Consider the following 22,500-nt stretch of genomic DNA (forward strand, 5'->3'; position numbering starts at 1 on the left):
TCAGTCCATGTGAATTCAAAAAGTGTTGATGTGTTTATCAATATGAATAAACTGACCAAACACTGTCACATGATCCTTCAGAAATCATTCTAATATGATCAAGAAACATTTATGATTATTGTCAGTGTTGAAAACAGTCGTGATACATTTCATTTCTCAGGATTGTTTGATGAATGTTCAGCTCAAAAGAACGACATTAATTCTGTCATAACATTATAAACGTCTTTACCGTCACCTTTGATCAGTTTAATGAGTCCTTGATGAATAAAAGTATTAATTTTAGACTTTCTGAATGATGAGGACCGAAATATGAACTGTCTTCCACACTGATAATGATCATAAATGTTTCTTGAGCATCAAATCTTCATATTAAAATGATTTCTGAAGGATCACAGGTTTACATTGGAGTAATATTTCATTTGTTTTACTGTATTTTTAATTTAATAAATGCTATAAAACAATAAAAAAGTTCAAATCCATGAATGTTCACAGCCTCGTTGATTCATAAGCGATGACGAGCACATATTATAGCGCGTGTTTATAAGCTTTTTATCAATGAATGATCATAAATGTTGACGTATATTACAGCAGCGGGAGCGCGCCCTCTAGTGCTGCGCATGCGCGACTGCAGCGTCAAACACCAACGGTCACACTCGACACTTCACAGCTTTATTTGTTTCGCCACGCGTGTGTTTATCAGTGTGAGTTTACTGACTTACTTTAGTGCAGACACACACACACACACACACACACACACACACACACACACACACACACACACACACACACACACACACACACACACACACACACACACACACACACACACACACACGCGTTTGTGTTACTTCAACAATAAATCATATTCTGCGCTTCATGATTCTGACCAGCAGGCGGCAGTGACGCGCAAACAGCGCTTCCGGCGGGACTCGCTATCTCCGAGGAATCATGGGTAATGGAGTTTTTCAAGAGGAATTCAACATGGCGAAAAACTCCAATAATTGAACCAGCATTATTGACCAATTTGTTTATTTTTCCCTCTGTATTCTTGTTCTCTGTAATGTTGTACTGATGTTAGAATTAAGTTTTTGCTCAATAAAACAAATAAAATCAGGAAGTTGTGATCATCACCATAGAGATATACATATACATATACATAAACATACGGTCTTTCAACATTAACATCCACATACTGCAATTGCACTGCACTTTACTTTACGTCCCTATTGTTACTGCGTAACAACCTGTAATAAACCTTGCACATTATACTTCTTTATATATACATATTATATATTTTATGTTAACCACTTATTTTTAAGTCTACAGTTTATCTCACTTATCATCCACATATTTTTTATATTTTTATTTTTATCTTATTTCCTATTTTTATCTTTTACTTGATTTATTTATAATTCTACTTATGTTAATACTTTTTATTCTAACTTTATTCTATTTCTATTTAATTTCTTGTAACTGTTATTTGCACTGTCCATGGAGCGGACCTGTTTACATTTCACTGCCAGTTGTATATTGTGTATATAACTGTGTATGTGACAAATAAAACTCTTGAATCTTGAAATCTTGAATCTTGAATCTATGATTGTCACTCTCTCAGGGTGTGCGCATGCGCGACATTAAAAGAGCTTGAAGCGGCTGTTATACACTGTAAACATGATAAATCAGCGGCTCCTGGTGGTTTAACCAGTTCTTTTGGGATTAACTAAAATATATTTTCTTTGAAGCCTTACTGGCAAAGAGTATAGAAGACAAGAGGCGAAACTGAGGCGTTAACAGCCACTAGGTGGCGCTTCGGTAGCGCGGCCGCCATTTTGGGGTGAAAACGCCATCTGGACAACAGCGCAGAAACACACAGAATGAGAACGAAAGAGAAGTCAAACTGGAATAAAAAAACCGCAATGTTTGGCAATACACTGCAAATATCAGTGTGACAGTACAAATCTTGCCTTTCATCGTTTTCCTAAAGACCCATTCACAAAAGTGTAGAAATCTCACAGCCAAATAGAACATTTCTCACATTCAGTCATCTAGCCGTCACAATCTGGCCCTTGTCAAACTCGCTCTAATCCTCACACTTGCCCATTTTTCCTGCTTCTAACACATCAACTCTGAGGACGAAATGTTCACTTGCTGCCTAATATATCCCACCCACTAACAGAGATGAAGAGAACATCAGTGCTATTCACTTCACCTGTCATAATGTTATGCCTGATCATTGTGTACGTTTTAATCCCCTGGATCACGCTACAAACATGTTGATATGATGCATTGCTGTGTCTGATCTCATAATTGCCACTTTTGGACACAATGGCTGTTTTTTATTTGTTTACATTGGACATTAATATAAGAAAATACTGTAGAGTTTAAGAGTATATAAGAGTTTCCTGTCAATATTCCTGTTATATGTTTATAGTCCCAATTATTTATAATGCATGCCCTTAACTTAATTTCACATATTAATTCAGTGTTTATAATGCTAATACTTCAACTTTAAAGAATTGCAACCCAAACTGACATGATTTCTAGAGAGCAAATGTTTTGTGAATTAAAGCAGCAGATGTTGCCATGGCGACAGCAAGAGGCGAGAGGACTGCATTCCTTTCACCTCAAAATGGCGGACGCGTAGCGGCTCTGCTGCAAATGCCCTAAACCCTCAATCACTATTCCCTACATTAGTCCACTAATACAGTTCACTTGAAGGAGTGAATGAAAACGAGTGGGTGAATTCGGACAGTCGTTGTGTGTGTGTACATCGGCTGTACACTCATTATTGCGGTGCAATGTGGGATAGAATTAGAGCACTCAATAGCGTTCACTATGGTGTCGAACACCACTACAGATGGCTGTCCCCTCAAATAAAGCCCGAATTCAGCCTTAGTCAATATAAGTTATTTGTTACTGTTCTCGTCTAGTATGATATTTACGGTTGTCTGCAGCTGTACAGTACGGGCAGTGCGCAGGCGCAGTACGGATAGTGTGCAGTACGGGCAGTGCGCAGGCGCAGTACGGATAGTGTGCAGTACGGGCAGTGCGCAGGCGCAGTACGGGTAGTGTGCAGTACGGGCAGTGCGCAGGCGCAGTACGGGTGGTGTGCAGTACGGGCAGTGCGCATGCGCAGTACGGATAATGCCCGGTGTGTCATTGCGCGCACAGCCAGAGATTCTCATGTGATGAAAACACGGGAAGCGGAAGACACTCTCGTACTCTCGAGGTGAGAACATAAACATAATACTGACATTAAATACCGCATATAATCATCGCACTGCGCGCATGTCATCATTTATCATATCTGTGTTTACTTTATTAATCTGATGCTAGGCGGAACCACGCGATGTTTTGACCGGAGTGTGTTTATTAATGTATTAAACGGAATAAAGCAGGCTATTCGTCGATCTCTTCAATCACAACTCGTGTCACCGCACGATAATAAACCGCTTTATTCTGTCACATATTCCGTTTATGTGTGTTCATATTTAATGTACTTTCAGTTTCACTCGGTTAGTGTCGTAGCGATCAGCGCAGATGATATAATCATATCGACCCTCGCGATTCCGGCTCGCTTCTGCTTTTACCGAACATTTAACTGATTTTATGAAAGTTTCGAGCAAAAAGAGCGAAAGAATCACGCGCTGATGCGGGAAATTCCCGCAGATCTGTGACGTCACGGCGAAAAACAACCCCGGCCGCAGCTGATTTCACAACATCCTCATCATTACACGCCAAACATCGCGTTATTATCAGGAAAATGAAAGCTAACGTGTTACGAAACAAAACAACAGTTCAATAAATACACTGATGTATTAATACCTGACAAAATACTATTATTATGACCTGACATGTCAGGTATTGCTAGTGTTGTCACAGGCCTCCAGGTGTTTTTACTGAAGTTCAGCTTATACACACACACACACACACACACACACACACACACACACACACACACACACACACACACACACACACACACACACACACACACGCGATCTCTGAACATGGTTCAACTCTTTTATTGAAATTAATGTGGTTTGTTACTTTTCTGTACCCGTGCATGTCTAAGTGATTTTGTTATGGAGACGAGAATATTAATAAAGTTGTTTAAAAAAGCACATGAACTGAACTTAAAAGTAACTCAAATATCAACTTTTAAATGTATAAAGTAATGCATTATTTTTCTTGTTACATCACAGAAGTAATCTGATTACTAAGCGTTACTTTGCTCGTTACATCACAGAAGTAATCTGATTACTTTACTTGTAATGCGTTACTTTACTTGTAATGCGTTACTTTACTCGTTACATCACAGAAGTAATCTGATTACTAAGCGTTACTTTACTCGTTACATCACAGAAGTAATCTGATTACTTTACTTGTAATGCGTTACTTTACTCGTTACATCACAGAAGTAATCTGATTACTAAGCGTTACTTTACTCGTTACATCACAGAAGTAATCTGATTACTAAGTGTTACGTTACTCGTTACATCACAGAAGTAATCTGATTACTTTACTTGTAATGCGTTACTTTACTCGTTACATCACAGAAGTAATCTGATTACTAAGTGTTACGTTACTCGTTACATCACAGAAGTAATCTGATTACTAAGTGTTACGTTACTCGTTACATCACAGAAGTAATCTGATTACTAAGTGTTACGTTACTCGTTACATCACAGAAGTAATCTGATTACTAAGTGTTACGTTACTCGTTACATCACAGAAGTAATCTGATTACTTTACTTGTAATGCGTTACTTTACTCGTTACATCACAGAAGTAATCTGATTACTAAGTGTTACGTTACTCGTTACATCACAGAAGTAATCTGATTACTTAACTTGTAATGCATTACTTTACTCGTTACATCACAGAAGTAATCTGATTACTTTACTTGTAATGCATTACTTTACTCGTTACATCACAGAAGTAATCTGATTACTTTACTTGTAATGCATTACTTTACTCGTTACATCACAGAAGTAATCTGATTACTTTACTTGTAATGCATTACTTTACTCGTTACATCACAGAAGTAATCTGATTACTTTACTTGTAATGCATTACTTTACTCGTTACATCACAGAAGTAATCTGATTACTAAGCGTTAGGTTACTCGTCAGTTGATGATGGATGTTGGTGTTGATGTGTTCTCAGGTGAATCTACACAGTCATCATGCAGAGTACGTCGAACTACCTGTGGATGATGTCCGACCTGCTGGGTCAGGGAGCCACTGCTAACGTGTACCGCGGCAGACACAAGGTATCCCTGTCTTATGTTTATGTTACGCAATCTTTGACGTTTTTACATCATTTACTTTGTGCTGGAAACCTGTCGTCACACAACGACTGTAGAGATGAGAGTAAATGCGGTTCAAGCATCTGATTGAGTCTTTTAGTGTTTAATTCACCTCAGATCCAGACCCAGCGAACAGGGAACGTTAGCATAATGATTTAAAACCTGGACGTTTGGACCATAGATATACATAATATACAAAGGAGTCTCTAACGTCATCACCGGCGGCCATCTTGTCACCGGCGGCCATCTTGTGCCTGATGTAAGGCGAGTGATCTGAACACAAATACTCGTATCTCACTGAAATCTGGACGGATTTACAAATGGTTTGGTTTCTTACAAACGTTATTAACGTGGCTATAATTCTGGATGCTTGAATAAATTATGAATAATTATTAATTATGCAGTGTCATAACTAGGGTTGGGTACCGAACTCTGTACTTTTAAGGGCACCGACCGAATTACGTCGGTACTACCGAGTAATGATTCACATTAAATCAATCGTACCAAATTTCGGTACCTGAGACACATCTGGTGATAAAGACGAGTGTCTGTGAATAATAAACCGCAAAAAGACCATTTAAATACTGGTCCTGCGTGTCTCTGTGCGAATGAATGCCGTAGACACACGGTTTACCCACACACACACACACACACTCACTATCGCGCTCACTATCACTATGACGTCGCCATCTCTGCTTCTCATATGAGGACATGAACGCACAAACGTCATCTCCAGAGCCACTTTATGAGCATTTCACCGTTTCATTTGAGAAAAACTACCGTCATATCATAAACACAGAAACTCAAAGGTCTTCACGGCAACCCGTCAAAATAAAAGTCCGGTTTATCTTGACAAATACGTCACTGTTGTACAGTATCATTTATATACGTCTCAATGAATAATACTAACACAAATGTAATAATAATTTTAAAAACTTAATTTTTTAAGTAATACATTAAAATGTTTCTGTTTTAATTTTAACCATATAAAGCTCAGTTGTGCAGCACTTTGTTTGACAAAAAAGTTTAATTAAATTAAAAGATAAATTAAATGAATGTCTTATGTCTTCATTTGATTACCAGAAAATAGACAGCACGTAATTTGTGGGAAATCTTTTCATAGAAATGAAAATAAAAAGAAAAAAATATGGTTGTTTTAATTCATTAAATTGAAGTACCTAGTAGCTTACTATAGTAAATATTACAGTAATCAAACATCTCAGACAATGGCAGACGGAGAGCAGGGCAGCTCTGGCATAATGTCAAGAACTCTTCTATAAATGACTTACAGGTTCTTTACAGTTATTGATGTAAATCCCTAAAGTACCGAACAAAGGTACCGTTGGGTACAGGTACCAATACCAGTTAAAATGTGAACGGTACCCAACCCTAGTCATAACTACATCTCTGACGTCTGTAACAAACCAAACAGTTTGAAAATCGGTAGAAAATTGAGCAAGTTATGGTTATTTAAAAAGGACACCATTAAAACACCATGAGTGAGCGAGCTGACAAGATGGCCGCCAGGAGCGGACGTCGACCTCCATTGGCCAGCAGCGGACGAGTCATCTAGCCTTTATTATGTACATCTATGGTTTGTTCTGAATTTTATAACATTGAAATCTCTGTGTAGAAAACCGGCGATCTCTACGCCGTCAAAGTGTTCAATAACCTGAGCTTCCTGCGTCCGCTGGACGTCCAGATGAGGGAGTTTGAGGTGCTGAAGAAACTCAACCATAAGAACATCGTAAAGCTGTTCGCCGTCGAGGAGGAGGTGAGCCGAGCTTTACACACACTCGCACTTCAACTTAAACCGTTTTCACACCTGAGAGTCCGCACCAAGGTCCGAACCGAAGTTCACGTTTGGATACATTTGATACTTTCGGTTAGTTTTGGTTTGGTTTCACATTGCAATTATGCGGGCGCACTAAAGAACTGCACGTGACACACTTGAGTCCACTCGTCATCATCATGTGGGCGGCATCTGGACTGTGATTGGTTTGTAAACAGACGTGCGTCTGACGTCAAGAGTGAATGAACGGACTCATATCGCTCCACTAGTGATCAGTCGCATTGCTGGACTAATTTCTTTTCGTCACGTTTAAAAGTGGACATTTCAAGCTTTATATGCACATATTCCTCATGTTTGTGAGACGAGTATCTGCTGAGTTTGGGTTTATTTGAGACGCGCTCAAGTTCATTTGCAAAGCATGTGATCGCTCCCGCCATTATTGTCTGCTATAGACTATTTGCTTATTATTTATTAAATCCAGGCATTTATCTGATTAAACGTTGATTAAAATGAAGATACAATTTATACAAAACGAAATTCACTTTAAAGAAAGGTTCATAAGCAAAATCATGCAAAATTGCGTTCAAAATCATTTCTGACCTTCTGTCTTCTGACATATTGCGCATCTTTTCACTTTTCATAATCAATGTAGCCTAGATTGAAAAATAACATTATTATAACATAAACAGGAACTTCCTGTAAATGGTCTGAAAGTACGAACCATACAGAAAATGCTTTCACACTAGAAACGAACCGAAGCTTTGCTCAGTTTGATCCGGACCGAGACTGCCTCTTTTCGTCGGACCAAATTTCGTCTGTTTGGTTTGGTTCCACACCTGCAATTTTGATTCGGATCAAACTGAAAAGTCCGAAAATCCGGACCAAACAAGGTGTGTGTGAAAACGCCCTTAGAATAACATCACTGTAGTGTGAGAGGAGTCCAGGGCTCGATCATGTGTGTAACCGGTAAAACCGGTTCGCTCTAAACTATGAGCACCACCTGCCCTGTTGTCATTCTGATGGTGTTGTTTTGTCAGTCGAACACGCGTCACAAGGTGCTGGTGATGGAGTATTGTCCCTGTGGAAGCCTGTATACGGTGCTGGAGGAGCCCACCAACGCCTACGGGCTCCCGGAGGACGAGTTCCTCATCGTTCTGCAGGACGTCGGTAAGTTCTCCACTCATGTGTGCGTCAGGTTCGGACGGGCAGAACCAACTCAATCCCATGTGGTCATGTGACAGTGGCAGGAATGAATCACCTGAGGGAGTACGGCATCGTGCACCGAGACATCAAGCCGGGCAACATCATGCGCGTGATCGGAGAGGACGGACGATCCGTATATAAACTCACCGACTTCGGAGCCGCACGTGAGCTGGAAGACGACGAGCAGTTCGTGTCCCTCTACGGCACAGAGGAATATCTGGTGAGCTGAGGATGATGGGAAAACGTTACATCACAGAAGTAATCTGATTACATAAAAAGTAATCTGATTATATAATGCAGGTTACTTGTAATGCATTACTTTACTCGTTACATCAACAAAAGTAATCTGATTACATAAAAAGTAATCTGATTATATAATGCATGTTACTTGTAATGCGTTACTTTACTTGATACATCACAAAAGTAATCTGATTACATAAAAAGTAATCTGATTACAAAATGCAGGTTACTTGTAATGCATTACTTTACTTGTTACATCAACAAAAGTAATCTGATTACATAATGCACGTTACTTTACTCGATACATCGCAAAAGTAATCTGATTACATAATGCATGTTACTTGTAATGCGTTACTTTACTTGATACATCGCAAAAGTAATCTGATTACATAAAAAGTAATCTGATTATATAATGCATGTTACTTTACTCGTTACATCACAGAAGTAATCTGATTACATAAAAAGTAATCTGATTACAAAATGCAGGTTACTTGTAATGCATTACTTTACTCGTTACATCAACAAAAGTAATCTGATTACATAATGCACGTTACTTTACTCGATACATCGCAAAAGTAATCTGATTACATAATGCATGTTACTTGTAATGCGTTACTTTACTTGATACATCGCAAAAGTAATCTGATTACATAAAAAGTAATCTGATTATATAATGCATGTTACTTTACTCGTTACATCACAGAAGTAATCTGATTACATAAAAAGTAATCTGATTACAAAATGCACGTTACTTGTAATGCGTTACTTTATTCGATACATCGCAAAAGTAATCTGATTACATAATGCACATTACTTGTAATGCGTTACTTTACTCGATACATCGCAAAAGTAATCTGATTACATAAAAAGTAATCTGATTACATAATGCACATTACTTGTAATGCGTTACTTTACTCGATACATCGCAAAAGTAATCTGATTACATAAAAAGTAATCTGATTACATAATGCATGTTACTTGTAATGCTTTACTTTACTCGATAAATCGAAAAAGTAATCTGATTACATAAAAAGTAATCTGATTACATAATGCACGTTACTTGTAATGCGTTACTTTAGTCGATACATCACAAAAGTAATCTGATTACATAAAAAGTAATCTGATTACTTAATGCACGTTACTTGTAATTCATTACTTTACTCGATACATCACAAAAGTAATCTGATTACATAAAAAGTAATCTGATTACTTAATGCACGTTACTTGTAATGTGTTACTTTACTCGATAAATCGCAAAAGTAATCTGATTACATAAAAAGTAATCTGATTACATATTGCACGTTACTTGTAATGTGTTACTTTACTCGATAAATCATAAAAGGAATCTGATTATATAAAAATGTAATCTGATTACATGAAAAGTAATCTGATTACATAATGTACGTAACTTGTAATGCGTTACTTTACTCAATAAATCGCAAAAGTAATCTGATTACATAATGCACGTTGCTTGTAATGCGTTACTTTACTCGATACATCACAAAAGTAATCTGATTACATAATGCACTTTACTTTACTCGATACATCGCAAAAGTAATCTGATTACATAAAAAGTAATCTGATTACATAATGCATGTTACTTGTAATGCGTTACTTTACTCGATACATCACAAAAGTAATCTGATTACATAAAAAGTAATCTGATTACATAATGAACGTTACTTGTAATGCGTTACTTTACTCGTTACATCACAAAAGTAATCTGATTACATAACGCACGTAACTTGTTTGTACACAGCTAATATGATCATCTGTGTGTCTGCAGCATCCTGACATGTACGAGCGAGCGGTGCTGAGGAAAGATCACCAGAAGAAATACGGAGCCACGGTGGATCTGTGGAGCATCGGCGTCACGTTTTATCACGCCGCCACCGGCAGCCTGCCGTTCAGACCCTTCGAAGGGCCGCGCAGGAACAAAGAAGTCATGTAGGTGCCGTCGAACACGCCTCAGCTTGCGTGTGCCAGGCGTGTGCCAGGCGTGTGCTCACCTGATTGTTTGTGATCTCGGCAGGTATAAGATCATCACAGAGAAGCCGTCGGGCGCCATCTCAGGCCATCAGAAGTTCGAGAACGGGAAGATCGAGTGGAGCTCAGACATGCCCATCTCCTGCAGCCTCTCCAAGTGCGTGTGCGTGTGCGAGGCGTGTGTTTGGTGTGGAGACACGCGTGTCTGATGATGTGTGTGTTCCAGGGGTCTCCAGAGTCTCCTCACGCCAGTGCTGGCCAACATCCTGGAGGCAGACCAGGAGAAATGCTGGGGCTTCGACCAGTTCTTCGCGGAGACCAGCGATATCTTACACCGCATCGTGGTCTACGTCTTCAGTCTGCAGCAGGCCACGCTCCACCACATCTACATCCACACATACAACACGTGAGCTCACACACACACACACACACACACGCTTGAGCCCTTTCATTTAAACAGTTAAATCTAGCTCGATGTTTTCTCTTCGCTCAGGGCGAATCTCTTTCAGGAGCTGCTCTTCAGACGGACCAACATAACGCCGTCCCATCAGGACTTCCTGTACGAGGGCAGACGTCTGAACCTCGACCCCAACCGTCAGGCTCAGACCTTCCCCAAAACCTCCAGGGAAAATCCCATCATGCTCCTCAGCAGAGACCCCGTCAACACCGTCGGCCTGATGTTTGAAGACCGTGAGTCTGACGCTCGTCTCGTGATGAAATCAGTCATGTGATGTTTGCTAATGCTTTACTCGTTACATCACAGAAGTAATCGGATTACTTAATGTACGTTACTTTTAATGCGTTACTTACTCGTTACATCAAAAAGTAATCGGATTACTTAATGTACGTTACTTACTCGTTACATCAAAAAAGTAATCGGATTACTTAATGTACGTTACTTTTAATGCGTTACTTACTCGTTACATCACAGAAGTAATCGGATTACTTAATGTACGTTACTTGTAATGCGTTACTTTACTCGTTACATCAAAAAATAATCGGATTACTTAATGTACGTTACTTTTAATGCGTTACTTACTCGTTACATCACAAAAGTAATCGGATTACTTAATGTACGTTACTTTTTTAATGCGTTACTTACTCGTTACATCAAAAAGTAATCGGATTACTTAATGTACGTTACTTACTCGTTACATCACAAAAGTAATCGGATTACTTAATGCACGTTACTTGTAATGCGTTACTTTACTTGTTACATCACAGAAGTAATCGGATTACTTAATGCACGTTACTTGTGATGCATTACTTTACTCATTACATCAAAAAGTAATCGGATTACTAAATGTACGTTACTTGTAATGCGTTACTTTACTCGTTACATCACAAAAGTAATCTGATTACATAATATACGTTACTTGTAATGCATTACTTTACTCGATATATAACAAAAGTAATCTGATTACATAATATACGTTACTTGTAATGCATTACTTTACTCGTTACATCACAAAAGTAATCGGATTACTTCATATACGTTACTTGTAATGCGTTACTTTACTCGTTACATTACAAAAGTAATCTGATTACTTAATATACGTTACTTGTAATGCGTTACTTTACAAAAGTAATCGGATTATTTAATGTACGTTACTTGTAATGCATTACTTTACTCGTTACATCAAAAAGTAATCGGATTACTTAATATACGTTACTTGTAATGCATTACTTTACTCGATACATCACAAAAGTAATCGGATTACTTAATGTACGTTACTTGTAATGCGTTACTTTACAAAAGTAATCTGATTACTTAATGTACGTTACTTGTAATGCGTTACTTTACTCGATACATCACAAAAGTAATCTGATTACTTAATGTACGTTACTTGTAATGCGTTACTTTACTCGATACATCACAGAAGTAATCGGATTACTTGTATTTCATCACTGATGATGGTGATGATAATGATGATGATGATGATGATGATGATAATGATGATGATGATGATGATGATGATGATGATGATGATGATGATGATGATGATGATGATGATAATGATAATGATAATGATAATGATGATGATGATGATGATGATGTTTATGTTTGTTTGCAGCCAGCCCACCTAAAGTGCAGCCGCGCTATGACCTGGATTTGGACGCCAGCTATGCCAAGGTAAGGCTAGAGGATCTGAATCCATTCTGTGTGAGTTCATGGATCAAATCTGAGGTGGCAGCAGCCGGTTATTAAACGACATCTCGATTGTGGACGACCCTTGACCCTTGAGTTTGCTGCTGGAGCTTTTGAGTTGATTCATGGGATGTTTTGATCGCTTTCAGCATGTTTGTAAAGATCTCAGCCGTGTTTCTGCTCAGACGTTCGCAGGTGACGTGGGATATCTGTGGAAGACGTCCGACTCGCTGCTTCTGTACCAGGAGCTGGTGAGGAAAGCCGTCCGAGGCCTGAAGTGAGTTGACCAATCACAGAAGCCGCCGGCTCTGATTGGTCCAGCTGCATGACTGTGGTTGTGCTGATGTGTTGCAGTGAGCTGATCAGAGACGAGTACGGCGAGACGGCGCACAAGAAGGCGGAGGTGATCCACGCCTGCAACTACTGCAGCCAATCACTGGAGAGAACCGAGCAGCTGTGAGTGGGCGGAGTTACGACGGAGCGCAGCGAGATCTCACGCCTCATGACCTCTGAGTGTGTGTGTGTGTGTGTGTGTGTGTTTCAGGTGTGAGGTTCTGATGCAGGGCAACATGTTGTCTGCGGAGTACGATGAGATCCGGGACATGAGGAAGAAGGTGATGCGGGTGAGCTGCGGGCCACTCTCGCTTCCTCTGATGCTCACACCAAACGCCAAAAGAGCGGCAAAATCACGTCTACTTCAACATGTTTAATCCATTGGCGCGTCCACAGGGAATTGGGCGCGCGTATAAATCGAGCGTTTGAAGCGAAATAGACGCACGTTCAAGCGAAATATGTCATAAACACCACTCTGCCTCTTTTTATTTACATAAAAAATATATATTAAACATTAATAGCCACACAAATGTGGTCCAGGCGACTCCTACATCATCTTCACTGCATGTGTGTTTAACCCTCTGGGGGTTTTCGGTCATTTCTGACCCCAATTTTTTTTTTTTATGTTAAAAATCGTAGCTTCATCGGAATGGTCCGAAACTTGGGTACTTTATTGGTACTTGGTATATGAACACACAAAAAAAATTCAGGATTTGAAAAGTCTAAGTGGTCGTAAAAAAAAAAAGCCACCCTCAGGACCTTCGGGTCAAGAATGACCCCCATAGGAAATTAACGGGAAATTAGTTTTTTTGTGCATACAATCTACAAATCAGCCAGGATGCAGAAAAAAAGACTCAACAGTGAAGATCTCTAAAACATCAAGAGTGCAAAACAGACAAACACACACACAAAAACACAATTAGCTTTTGGAATGGCATGCGTTAATTTGTGTGTGCATGTGTTTTTGTGTGTATAAGTGTGTGTATAAGTGTGTGTGTGTGTGTGTGTGAGTTTTTTTTGTCTGTTTTGCACTCTTGATGTTTTAGAGATCTTCACTGTTGAGTCTTTTTTTCTGCATCCTGGCTGATTTGTAGATTGTATGCAGAAAAAAACTTCCCATTCATTTCCTATGGGGGTCATTTTTGACCCGAAGGTTCTGAGTGTGACTATTTTTTTTACGACCACTTAGACTTTTCAAATCCTGTCCCCAATTTTTTTTATAAAACGCAAGACCCACTATAGTGGTAAAAATGTACTATTGTGTGATAATAATGCTCAATGTGTCCACCGGATGGCTCCGATCTCATTTAAACAATTGCTTTTATGAGGCCTAGGCTTGACTCTAAAATGAAATACAGCTTTAATTAAAAAAAAAAAAATATATATAATATATATATATACATTTTTTATTATATTCAATGGGAAAAAATTGGTCATAATTATTGCATAAATATTAATTATTAATCATAAAATTATCTCAAAACACCAAGAAAGAAAAGAAAAAATATTATTGAACAAAAATATATTTCATTGATTTTTACTCAAATCTTTTTTTATCTTCATCCCGCCCTCCGGGTCATTTTTGACCTGAAGGTCCTGAGTGTGACCCATAAATGAACCCCAGAGGGTTAAATATCCTTAAAATATAAAGTTCTGAAACTTCTCTTTGCCCTCAGTCAACACGATTTGGCAGACAACAAATGATGATCATGAGAGCAAAGATCGGCCGTTAGATCAACACAAGACGAAAAACACAAGATTATTTATTTTAAATGGGCGCTCTCTTTATAAACAAACCACAGATTTGAGCTTTAAACAACCACATTCCACCTGAAAAACTCTTAAAACTACATTTTGTGACACAATAGTACTATTTTTAATTTATGCAGGGTTTCTCATGACGTCACTTTACCATGTGACCGCAGCGAGCAGGCTCCTGATTGGTTAACACGCCGTGAATTGACGGCAAAGTTAATGAGTTCAGGTACGCCCACTGGAGTTTTGGTACCGCCATCCCTACTGGCAACATTTATCCCCCAAATCACGGAGCTATTATTAGTTCAGAGTACTGTACACTTCAGGATTGTTCATTCATAGGATCTTTTGTACTTCAGTGCGTCAATTTCTAATGTTTTGTTTCATAAAGCAACTGATTTTCAGTGATTTGTTATTTCTACTTCTTTCCAGACACAGAACTCTTATTGTCTGAGAGTTGTTTAAGCGAGAGAAGATCCTGTTGTAATGTTTAATAGTTTATTTTAGAATTAAAAAAATGTTGTTTTGAAGAAAAAGTGGATTTTTGTTTATTATAGTAACATTATAGTTCTTAGAAAGAAAATCGGAATCGGCAAAAAACGGTATCGGCCGATCTCATTAACAAAAAATGTAAAAGCGGAATCTGCCAAGAAAATCACAGCTCGATGCTTCTCTACTTCAACCGCGTCAATGCACAAAAGCACACTCGCGTGTAACGCGCGGATTAGAGATGCACGATATTGGATTTTTGCCGATATGCCGATATTTTTCAACTAATTTTGACTGATGCATTTTTCATTCACTATTACTGTAACACTAAATAGGCTATATAACATTCTCCCGGTCGGGCACTAGGACCTGGAGGAGCTTCAGCTGCTGTGGAGGCTGCTGCGCGCGCTAGAGAGAGGAGACGCGATTGTGCTTGTTTTGGGCTAGTTTTGAGCTAGTTTTGAGCTAGTTTTGGGCTAGTTTTGGGCTAGTTTTGAGCTAGTTTTGGGCTAGTTTTGAGCTAGTTTTGGGCTAGTTTTGGGCTAGTTTTGGGTTAGTTTTGAGCTAGTTTTGGGCTAGTTTTGAGCTAGTTTTGGGCTAGTTTTGAGCTAGTTTTGGGTTAGTTTTGAGCTAGTTTTGGGCTAGTTTTGGGCTAGTTTTGAGCTAGTTTTGGGCTAGTTTTGAGCTAGTTTTGGGCTAGTTTTGAGCTAGTTTTGGGTTAGTTTTGAGCTAGTTTTGGGCTAGTTTTGGGCTAGTTTTTAGCTAGTTTTGGGCTAGTTTTGAGCTAGTTTTGGGCTAGTTTTGGGCTAGTTTTGAGCTAGTTTTGGGCTAGTTTTGAGCTAGTTTTGGGCTAGTTTTGGGCTAGTTTTGAGCTAGTTTTGGGCTAGTTTTGAGCTAGTTTTGAGCTAGTTTTGGGCTAGTTTTGAGCTAGTTTTGAGCTAGTTTTGGGCTAGTTTTGGGCTAGTTTTGAGCTAGTTTTGAGCTAGTTTTGGGCTAGTTTTGTTGTGAAAACCTGGAAATCCTGCGTTGATTCACAAATTCAAGGCAGCATTTAAAAACTGTCAATATAATTCACCGTACATGCAATGCACTTGCTTATTTTCACTTGAAGAATGAGCACACGGCTGACGTGATCTTATCGCTATAGAAGTCCTTATTGCAGACGCATATCAACACGTTATCATATCGGCATAATTTTTTCATATCGGCCCATGCCGATTTTTATATTTTAAGCGTTTATCGGCCGATTCCAATGTCGTGCCGATAATATTGTGCATCCCTAGCGCGTATTGCGCAATACGCTCAATTCGCATTATTCGCGCGAACTGGACTCGCAAATCGCGCCGCGGGACCTCCTGACGCGCGCCTTTCCATTGACTTAACATTGAAATCACTCGCGCCAGATGCTCTATTGGCGTTTGGTGTGAAGGTGTGGGCGTCTCCTCATGCTCTCTCTCTCTCTCTCTCTCTCTCTCTCTCTCTCTCTCTCTCTCTCTCTCTCTCTCTCTCTCTCTCTCTCCCTCCAGCTGTCCAGCTCTCTGGGCTCCATGGAGCAGACGCTACAGGACATCAGCAGCATGTTCCTGCCCGGAGGAAGCCTGACGGACACCTGGACGCAGCAGGTGGGGACGCACCCGGAGGACAGGAAGTGAGTGCTTCTCCTCATTCCCTCAGCATGTGCTGGCCAATCACGAGCCTGAGAGTGTGTTTGTGTTTCTGGTCCAGTGTGGAGAAGATCAAGGTTCTCCTGGACGCCATCAGTGCCATTTACCAGCAGTTCAAGAAGGACAAGGCGGAGAGACGTGAGTGTGATCCGGCCTGACGCTGCTTAGCTTCTCATGTCACGCGTGTGTCTGACCCGTGTCTCGTCTCCTCAGGTTTGCCGTATAATGAAGAACAAATCCACAAGTTTGACAAGTGAGTGTGTGTGTGTTTTCTGCTGCAGTAGAGCCGAGCGTCTGCCGCGCGTCACCATCACACCATCATGTCTCTGTTTGCAGGCAAAAGCTGGTTCTTCACGCCACCAAAGCGCGGGCGCTCTTCACAGACGAGTGCGCCATGAAATACCGGCTCTTCATCTCCAAGAGTGAGGAGTGGATGAAGTAAGAGTCTTCCTCCATACGCTTATTAAAGGGTTAGTTCAGCCAAAACTGTAAATTGTGTCATTAATGACTGAGCCTCATGTGGTTGGACACCCGTCAGACCTCCGTTCATCTTCAGACACAAATGAAGATATTTTAGTGTAAATCTGATGCTCTGAAAGGCCTCCATTGGCTCAACTTTACACTCTCAAGACCCTTAAAAGACACTAAAGACTAAAGTTACAAAGTCCATCTCACTACAGCGGCTCTACAATAACTTTATGAAGACGAGAATAGTTTCTGTGCGCAAAAAAACCCTAAATAACGACTAATATAGTGATGACGATTTCAAAACACGGCATCATGAAGCTTCGAAGCGTTATGAATCAGTGAGTCGATTCATGATTCGGATCGCGTGTCAAACCGCCATACTGATGAAATTTGGCGATCCAAACTGCTGATTCGACTCACTGATTCATAACACTCTGAACCGCTGAATCGACTCACTGATTCATAACGCTCTGAACCGCTGAATCGACTCACTGATTCATAACGCTCTGAACCGCTGAATCGACTCACTGATTCATAACGCTCTCAACCGCTGAATCGACTCACTGATTCATAACACTCTGAACCGCTGATTCGACTCACTGATTCATAACGCTCTGAACCTCTGAATCGACTCACTGATTCATAACGCTCTGAACCGCTGAATCGACTCACTGATTCATAATGCTCCAAACCGCTGAATCGACTCACTGATTCATAACACTCTGAACCGCTGATTCGACTCACTGATTCATAACACTCTGAACCACTGATTCGACTCACTGATTCATAACACTCCGAACCGCTGAATCGACTCATTGATTCACAACGCTCCGAACCGCTGATTCGACTCACTGATTCATAACGCTCTGAACCGCTGAATCGACTCATTGATTCATAACGCTCCGAACCGCTGATTCGACTCACTGATTCATAACGCTCTGAACCGCTGAATCGACTCATTGATTCATAACGCTCTGAACCGCTGAATCGACTCACTGATTCATAACGCTCTGAACCGCTGAATCGACTCACTGATTCATAACGCTCTGAACCGCTGAATCGACTCACTGATTCATAACGCTCTGAACCGCTGAATCGACTCACTGACTCATAACGCTCTGAAGCTTCATGAGGCCGTGTTTTGAAATCGTCATCACTATATAAGTCGTTATTTAGGGTTTTTTTGCGCACAGAAACTATTCTCGTCTTCATAAAGTTATTGTAGAGCCGCTGTAGTGAGATGGACTTTGTAACTTTAGTCTTTAGTGTCTTTTAAGGGTCTTGAGAGTGTAAAGTTGAGCCAATGGAGGCCTTTCAGAGCATCAGATTTACACTAAAATATCTTCATTTGTGTCTGAAGATGAACGGAGGTCTGACGGGTGTCCAACCACATGAGGCTCAGTCATTAATCACACAATTTACAGTTTTGGCTGAACTAACCCTTTAAAGGACGAGTGATCATCCCAGATGTTCCTGTGTTTCTCTCTTCATTCCAGGATTGTTCTGCTCATAATGAACGGCTGAAGGTCCAGAGGAAGGGCTTCAGAGGCTCTGACCAATCACAGACGAGGAATAGAGTCTGATCTAGACAAACCATCGCCACATTTATAACACACACACACATTTATACACTTTAACCTCAGACGCTCGACTTCAGTGTTGTTCGTATGATGTCGGAAAGGTCACATGACGTAGATGGAAGAACCGACCCAGTGCCGAAAAATCGTCTGTCATTGTTGTTTGACCTTTATTTGTGTAAAGGGTGTTTGATTTAGTCTTCGCATGTTCGTTTGAAAGGTCCCATGGCATGAAAATGTCATTTTTTCAACATTAATATGAGTTCCCCTAGCCTGAATATTGTCCCCAAGTGGCTAGAAATGTTGACGTGTGTAAAGCGAGCTCTGTGTGTCTTTATCTGCCTTGATGAAAATGATGAGCTGATCTGGAATTTTCCTGTTATGACATCATACCAGGAAAGGTCTCCTCTGCAACATAATCTAACACTCATTTCAAATGCAAAGATGTCAGCCAATCACAGCAGTGGGCGTTTCCACTGAAGTCTCACAGCAGACACGCCCCTTGAAACAGGACATTCAGCCAGAGGGTTAATAACAGTATAGAAAAAAAATTATGACATTTTTTGATGTAAGAATCATACTAACAATATAAGTACACCTCAGGAAACATTATAAAATAATAGAAAAATGCATCATGTGACCTTTCCGACGTGTTGTAAATGTGGCGATGGTTTGTCTAGATCAGACTCTATTCCTGGTCTGTGATTGGTCAGAGCCTCTGAAGCTCTTCCTCTGGACCTTCAGCTGTTGAAGTCCATTATCCTGGAATGATCCTCAAAAAACTGAAGAGAGAAACACACGGGATGATCAGGAGATGAACTGAACTCTTCCTTTCAGTGATTACTCAGTCATGTCATGTGATCAGAGATCAATAAGTGTGATTATGATAAACGCTGCAGAGATGTCCGTCCTCTAACTCATTCCTCTCTCAGTTACACTGCAAAACCTGTTCCTGGGTTTCTATTGGCCTGCAGGATTTAGGGAAAATAGTGATTGCGATTTAAAATAAGATTATTTTTGTTTTTTTATTTTTACAAATGAAAAGTGTGTATATAACATTGTGTGTTTATATATTAATATGGCTAATAATAATGATTATTATTACTGCTAAATAAAAATAACAAATATTACTATTACAATAACAGTTTCATTATTAAAAATGTAAAATAGAGCATTTAAGAATAAATACAACAGTATAATAATAATAATAATAATATTTATATTTTCCAGAAAACTAAAAATGATGGGTTAGCTGTTAATATGCAGACAGCCAATGACTAAACTCATTAGAAAGGTCTAAGGATTTATTGTAAAAAATATATTATTATAAAAATCTGCTTTTTATCTGTGATATCAAGTCTTTAATATGAAATATGAGCCTCTTCTGCATCCACTGTGGGGATTAAAACTCCTGCACACTGAAGAAAAACATATGGATTGTCATATACATTTATTTAGAAGTATTATTTTTCTTATTTTCTCCCCAAATGTGTAATTGATACTGAAGGCAGAGGGCGCCCTCGAGCACGAACGCCACACACACCTCGGAGAAGCTCCGGTGTTCAGGAAATGTGAAGCTCTAGCGCTGTAGCTGAAGAAACACTCAGAGTAAACATGAAGATAATCAACACACGACTGCGATAAGATCTGGTGTTGAGTTCTTCTCGAGTGTCTTCATAATAATAATAATAATAAAGTATTCAGTGCTGATGGACATTCTGAGATGAGGAGCCACATCTGACGATATGAAGAGCGTTAGAAGCGGTTATTAAACGCTGTTACTAGTATTACTAGTTTGTGAAGATGTTTGACACGAGTTGCTTTTTCAAACGCAGGTTATAATAATCGACGGAGCAGCGTTTCCTGACCTCAGATCAGCTCTTCACACACGCTGGGCATTTATTCATTAAAATCGCAGCCTTTGCGCTTTCATAATCGCACATAACCCAAATGTTTTGATTAATCGTGCAGATATCTAAAGCTTCTTATATATTAAAGTTAAAATCATCTCAAGGTCTTCATTCTATATCACGGCATTAAAGAAAACATGGGCGGATCCGTTCCTAAGTCAAGTCAACTTTATTTATATCGCGCTGTTAATAATGCAGATTATTTCAGAGCAGCTTTACAGTGTTAAACAGCAAAATAATGCAGCATCATTTTATTCAGCCGTTCTGGAGAAAGCCATTCTTTAGAGCAGTAATTTAGTTTAATAATTAGATTTATTTGGATATTTAGTTGTAAAAAAATAATAAAAAATGCATATTTCCTAACACTGCAGATCAACAGCGGCTCTTAAAGGGCCAGTTCTCCATTAATGAGTCCTGTGGTCGTCTCCTAATGTCCTCAAACCTTCCTCATATAAAGAGTCTCTGCAGAACATCTGGAAGAATCCGCTCCGTCCGTATGGATCCGTTTGACCATCTCTTGATTTTCCAGCACAAACTCAAAACATTTAATGACACGCAAACTGAACAAAATGAAGTGAGTTTGAGCTTAAAACAAAGCAAATCTCTTCTTTCGAAGCAGAAACTCAGTTAATCTTGTAAGATCTTCAGTTATTTCTGTGTTTGTGCTGTAAAGAATCCCTGAGGAAGAACATCATGTGTGGCGGTGTCATGTGACCTGCTGTGTTGTGACACACACACACACGAGTGTGATCTCATTGGCTCTGTTGCCATGGAAACTGTGCGGCGGTTCTGACTCTGAGCGTCTCGTTGCAGGAAGTTCCATCACGTGCGGAAGCATCTCCTGTCTCTGACTGGTCAGTTCGGTGGCATGGAACAGGAAGTGACCCTGCTCATGCAGCGCGTGTATAAGGTGAGTAAACAGGAAGCGGTGTGTGTGTGTGTGTCTGCGCGGTAATGACACAGAGACGCTGACGGTGTGTGTGTGTGTGTGTGTTCAGCTGATGGAGCAGCTGCCTCAGAAGATGATGCCCATGACGGCTGGAGGACTCAAGCCGCAGGCCTACCTCAGCCCCAGCACACTGGTGGAGATGACCCTGGGGTGAGTCCGCTTCACTCCTATTGGTTGTTGTTCCCAAAAGTTGCTCTTCATTTGCATAAAGTTAAACACATCTGGGCTTCCTGTGGCTGATGCGGCGTCCACAGTGAGTGATGGACGTGACTCCGCCTCATCGCCCAGTTCAAGCCAATCAGCCATCTTGTGTTACACTCGAGGGACTTTATTTGGTGTTTTTGTGCATTCACGCGTTTGAAGCGAATTCGTGTCTGACGCCCGAGTTTAATGCTGCGTTCACACCGGACGCGATTCGCGCGAGTGATTTACATGTTAAGTCAATGCAGAGACGCGAAATGGCATTCTGCGGTGCGATTCGCGCGATTGAAGCGGCGCGAATTGAGCATTTTGAACGCGCGATTCGCGCAAATCGCTCAAGTTGAAAAATCTGAACTTTGCCGGATATTTCGCGCTGCGTTAACCAATCAGGAGCTTGCTCTAGTAGTGACAACAATGAGGAGAAAATCTGTATATGAATATCTGGTTCAGACGATATGATTATCACTGTGATAA

The 22,500-nt window shown here is 40.0% G+C and overlaps 2 protein-coding genes across 12 annotated transcripts in view; both read left to right on the plus strand.

Moving 5' to 3' along the window:
* c4h11orf98 (chromosome 4 C11orf98 homolog) overlaps positions 1-487 on the plus strand; it is a 6,957-nt gene extending 6,470 nt beyond the window's left edge. Inside the window, exon 4 of the mRNA XM_079817309.1 lies at positions 1-487. This exon is cut by the window's left edge and continues 289 nt beyond it. The gene's annotated coding sequence lies outside the window, so the exon portion shown is untranslated.
* Positions 488-3,124: 2,637 nt separating this feature from the next.
* The window catches only part of tbk1 (TANK-binding kinase 1), a 21,881-nt gene continuing 2,505 nt past the window's right edge, over positions 3,125-22,500 (plus strand). For 2 of the 11 annotated variants that reach the window (XM_079817752.1, XM_079817759.1), the window contains exons 1-19: positions 3,149-3,229; positions 5,169-5,274; positions 6,944-7,084; positions 8,140-8,269; positions 8,344-8,525; positions 10,332-10,492; positions 10,578-10,688; positions 10,758-10,937; positions 11,025-11,221; positions 12,607-12,665; positions 12,866-12,957; positions 13,035-13,136; positions 13,225-13,303; positions 16,784-16,905; positions 16,983-17,059; positions 17,135-17,174; positions 17,258-17,359; positions 21,690-21,786; positions 21,875-21,975. In XM_079817752.1, coding sequence (XP_079673878.1) covers positions 5,188-5,274; positions 6,944-7,084; positions 8,140-8,269; positions 8,344-8,525; positions 10,332-10,492; positions 10,578-10,688; positions 10,758-10,937; positions 11,025-11,221; positions 12,607-12,665; positions 12,866-12,957; positions 13,035-13,136; positions 13,225-13,303; positions 16,784-16,905; positions 16,983-17,059; positions 17,135-17,174; positions 17,258-17,359; positions 21,690-21,786; positions 21,875-21,975 — 2,060 coding nt within the window. In that variant the 5' untranslated portion in view covers positions 3,149-3,229; positions 5,169-5,187. Of the gene's footprint in view, positions 3,230-5,168; positions 5,275-6,943; positions 7,085-8,139; positions 8,270-8,343; positions 8,526-10,331; positions 10,493-10,577; positions 10,689-10,757; positions 10,938-11,024; positions 11,222-12,606; positions 12,666-12,829; positions 12,958-13,034; positions 13,137-13,224; positions 13,304-16,783; positions 16,906-16,982; positions 17,060-17,134; positions 17,175-17,202; positions 17,360-21,689; positions 21,787-21,874; positions 21,976-22,500 lie in introns of all 11 variants that reach the window. The other 9 variants (XM_079817753.1, XM_079817761.1, XM_079817760.1 and 6 more) reach the window with 7 other exon arrangements.

Source organism: Gobio gobio, assembly GCF_949357685.1.
Source record: "Gobio gobio genome assembly, chromosome: 5".
Taxonomy (NCBI): domain Eukaryota; kingdom Metazoa; phylum Chordata; class Actinopteri; order Cypriniformes; family Gobionidae; genus Gobio; species Gobio gobio.